This window comes from Antedon bifida, chromosome 8 (genome assembly GCF_963402885.1).
Source record: "Antedon bifida chromosome 8, ecAntBifi1.1, whole genome shotgun sequence".
Classification (NCBI taxonomy): Eukaryota; Metazoa; Echinodermata; class Crinoidea; order Comatulida; family Antedonidae; genus Antedon; species Antedon bifida.
The window spans coordinates 4,417,519-4,420,543 of record NC_136233.1 but is presented as its reverse complement, the minus strand read 5'-3'; the positions used below and the strand labels follow the sequence as shown (position 1 = coordinate 4,420,543).

General features: G+C 37.7%; 1 protein-coding gene across 1 annotated transcript; it reads right to left on the bottom strand.

Annotated features, from left to right (window-relative positions):
- Nucleotides 1-235: 235 nt before the first annotated feature.
- On the bottom strand, nt 236-2,205 carry LOC144850088 (uncharacterized). The gene has a single exon (XM_078707279.1). It carries the CDS (start codon nt 2,067-2,069, stop codon nt 630-632), a length of 1,440 nt encoding a protein of 479 aa, XP_078563405.1. The 5' UTR covers nt 2,070-2,205; the 3' UTR covers nt 236-629.
- Nucleotides 2,206-3,025: the final 820 nt, after the last annotated feature.

Below are 3,025 nucleotides of genomic sequence, written 5' to 3'. Positions count from 1 at the left end.
AGACTTGTTCCTTCAGACTTCCGGTCCCAAATCTTTAACTGTGCGATTATCATTGAGGAAACACTCAAAGTTACTTATCTTAAAGTTCGACAGTTGACTACAGAACATTAAAAATAGCACAGTAGGCAATGACAAATGTCAACTTTATCATAAATCTTTATTTCAAAATGCATACATCAAAATCAAAACCAAGGGAATGCGTACGTATTAATTGAAAGAAAAATGAGGTGAATTATATAATACATTTTGATATATAAATAAATGTACGCTATAAACGTAGCCATCTAGACTACACACTCTCAAAAGCTAAATTTATTATTTAAAAATGTTTTTATATCTTATTGTTAATAAAGTATACCACATACAAAAAAATCACACTAAAATTAAAATCAAAATTATTTAGCTGACTGCTATTTTTAAATAAATTAATTACAATAAGGTTTGAAAGTACTATTTAGTAGCATGAGGATAGAGCAATACACAATATAACGTTTTTTGTTATAGGCCTAACACACAATTCGTACACAATAAACAATTAATTTTAGAAAAATATATTTCATTGTCTGTTCTTTGTTCTCTCTGTTATAATATAATATCAGTATTTGATTGTTTGTGTCGATACATATTATTTAGAATCCAAACACATTTATGGTGTCTCTCTTATAACTATTCTCCGCTTTCCACTGTGAAACTCCATATGGAATAGTTACGTAAGCTTGGTGAGGCAGCGATACGTCACGTTGGCTAGGGCACGTCAACTGTGCATACGACGAAGGCTGATAGCGAACCGACGGGTAAGAACCGTATGCGATCGGGCTACGAGTGTCGTATAAGCTACGGAGTCTGTGAACGAATTCTTGGTTTGGACTTGGTGAGCCTCGGTTGTATGCTGACGGTATTGTAATATTAAGAGATTCAGATTTAGGCGAAACTCGTTGAGTTTTAAGTGGAGGACTGTGTGTAACAGTCGCATTTTCCTCCTTCACTATGTCCACCTTTTCCGTTAATCTATCAGATTGTTCAAATTGTTTAACTTTCAAATTGTCGTTTGTAGGTCTACTCGACTTCTTAATTTCTTCTTCCTCGCATGAATGAGATCGCTTTCTTTTCAAACTTGGTTTTCCTAACAGATTTTCAATACTGAAAGAAGTCAATTTATGTGAAGTTGGTGGTTCCGAACGATTACTAATTTCGTTTATACAAATGTTTTTTTGAAAGTCCGAGTTTACATGTTCACCAGTATGACTTTCGTCATTTGCTTTACATGGTAAAGTTAAATGATCACGTGTTGAACGCTCGTACCGGATTTCGTTTCTAGCGTCCTTACCGGAATCCGCGCCATCTCGTAGGCCTACATTTCCAGACGCACGCTCCACGCAATGATCGTCATAATCGCGTACGTCTGTCCCAGGGGCACGCTTACCAGTGCGGTTTTCGCATGCTTTCCCGGTTACATTAGTGTAATCACAGCTTGAGTTCTTATTATTCTCGTCACTTTCATTCTCTCTGTCAGATTTGTCCTCATTCGCGAATTCTGATCCACCGTCGTCACTTTTGTCGGTTTCGTCACTGTTGGTTGAATTGGGGAACGCCTTTGGTCGTCGCTTTCGTCGACGAAAATTTCCATTTTCGAACATCTCTTCACAATCTGGAGCCAGTGTCCAGTAATTACCTTTTCCGGGTTTTCCCTTTTCTCGTTGTAATTTTACGAAACAGTCATTGAGGCTGAGATTGTGTCGTATAGAGTTCTGCCAGCCTTGTTTGTTGTCATGGTAATAAGGAAAGTTATCCATAATGTATTGATATATTCCACTTAATGTTAGTTTCTTTTCACTGGATCCACGGATTGCCATAGCGATCAGAGCTATGTACGAATATGGCGGCTTCTGAGGAGTTTCCCTTCTCTCTAGGGACGGCAACAGTCCAAAATGATAACCGGCAGCTGCGGCAGCCGCAGTAGCATATGCGTTGTCTCGAAGACCGTAGAAACAAGGTGTCGAATAAGTTGGAAATTGTATGTGTCCATAATGGTGTGGAAAAGCCTGGTAAAGACTGCTAAGGGAAGCCATCTTGATGCAACTAAGTTGAATATGCTCAGCAGGCAACTCCGTCAATTTATGTCTCTATCTGTTTCTAGAATGTGTGAAGTTATTATGATAAATAATTAGGCTTGTATATATTAGAGCACTGAGCTAATCCACGAACGCCCTCCTGTCACCCGCAGACCGTTTCAGAATAAACTAACTGGAACGCTAGCAGCGGCTCTTATTCACCTTCTTGTTTTGTCTTCGTGATTTTTGTTTTAGGATTGTTTAAATGTTGTATGTTGAATTTGGATGACTTTCATAGCGGTATTGAAACCGTAACAATGCTTAAACAAAACAAGTTATATGGTTCCCATTCGCTGCCCGTGCGAAACGAACAATACACACTTATCTGCCTATTTCTACAAATTGCGCGCTCAGTCAGCCAATCAGAGACGAGAATTTCCGCAAAGTTTGTTTATAAAGTTCTAACATCAATTAAGCATGCCCACCCAAGTTGTTTTGTGTCTTGTTTATTTTGAAATTTTGTTGAAAAGAAATTGACCACCCGGTCTGTATACGACTGGGGTTGTAGAACAGTTGCTTTACGCAAGCAAAAGGAAAGTTCACACTTGCCAAACCTTCCTTCACTCTAAACACACAGAATGATTGACACCGGCAAACTGTTGTATTTCTTGACACTTTGAATAGCCAGTAATTTTTTTACAAAAGGAACAAGTGTTAGTCAACTGTACGGCGATGTTTTTCTTAATCTTTGTTTTATTTGTACACCTTGTATTCACGCAGCTAAGAATATCACCGTACTTAAGTTTACATAACGTCGCCTTATTTAACAAAATGTCAAGCGCATTGTACGATATTATATTGAAACTTTGTTTAACATCTGAGTGACATAGTTTAATTCGCCGTCGGCTTATTAAAATTCAATAGCAATTTGTAAAGGTAATTTTAATTATGCTTGTAAAATTGTTTGCACCTGA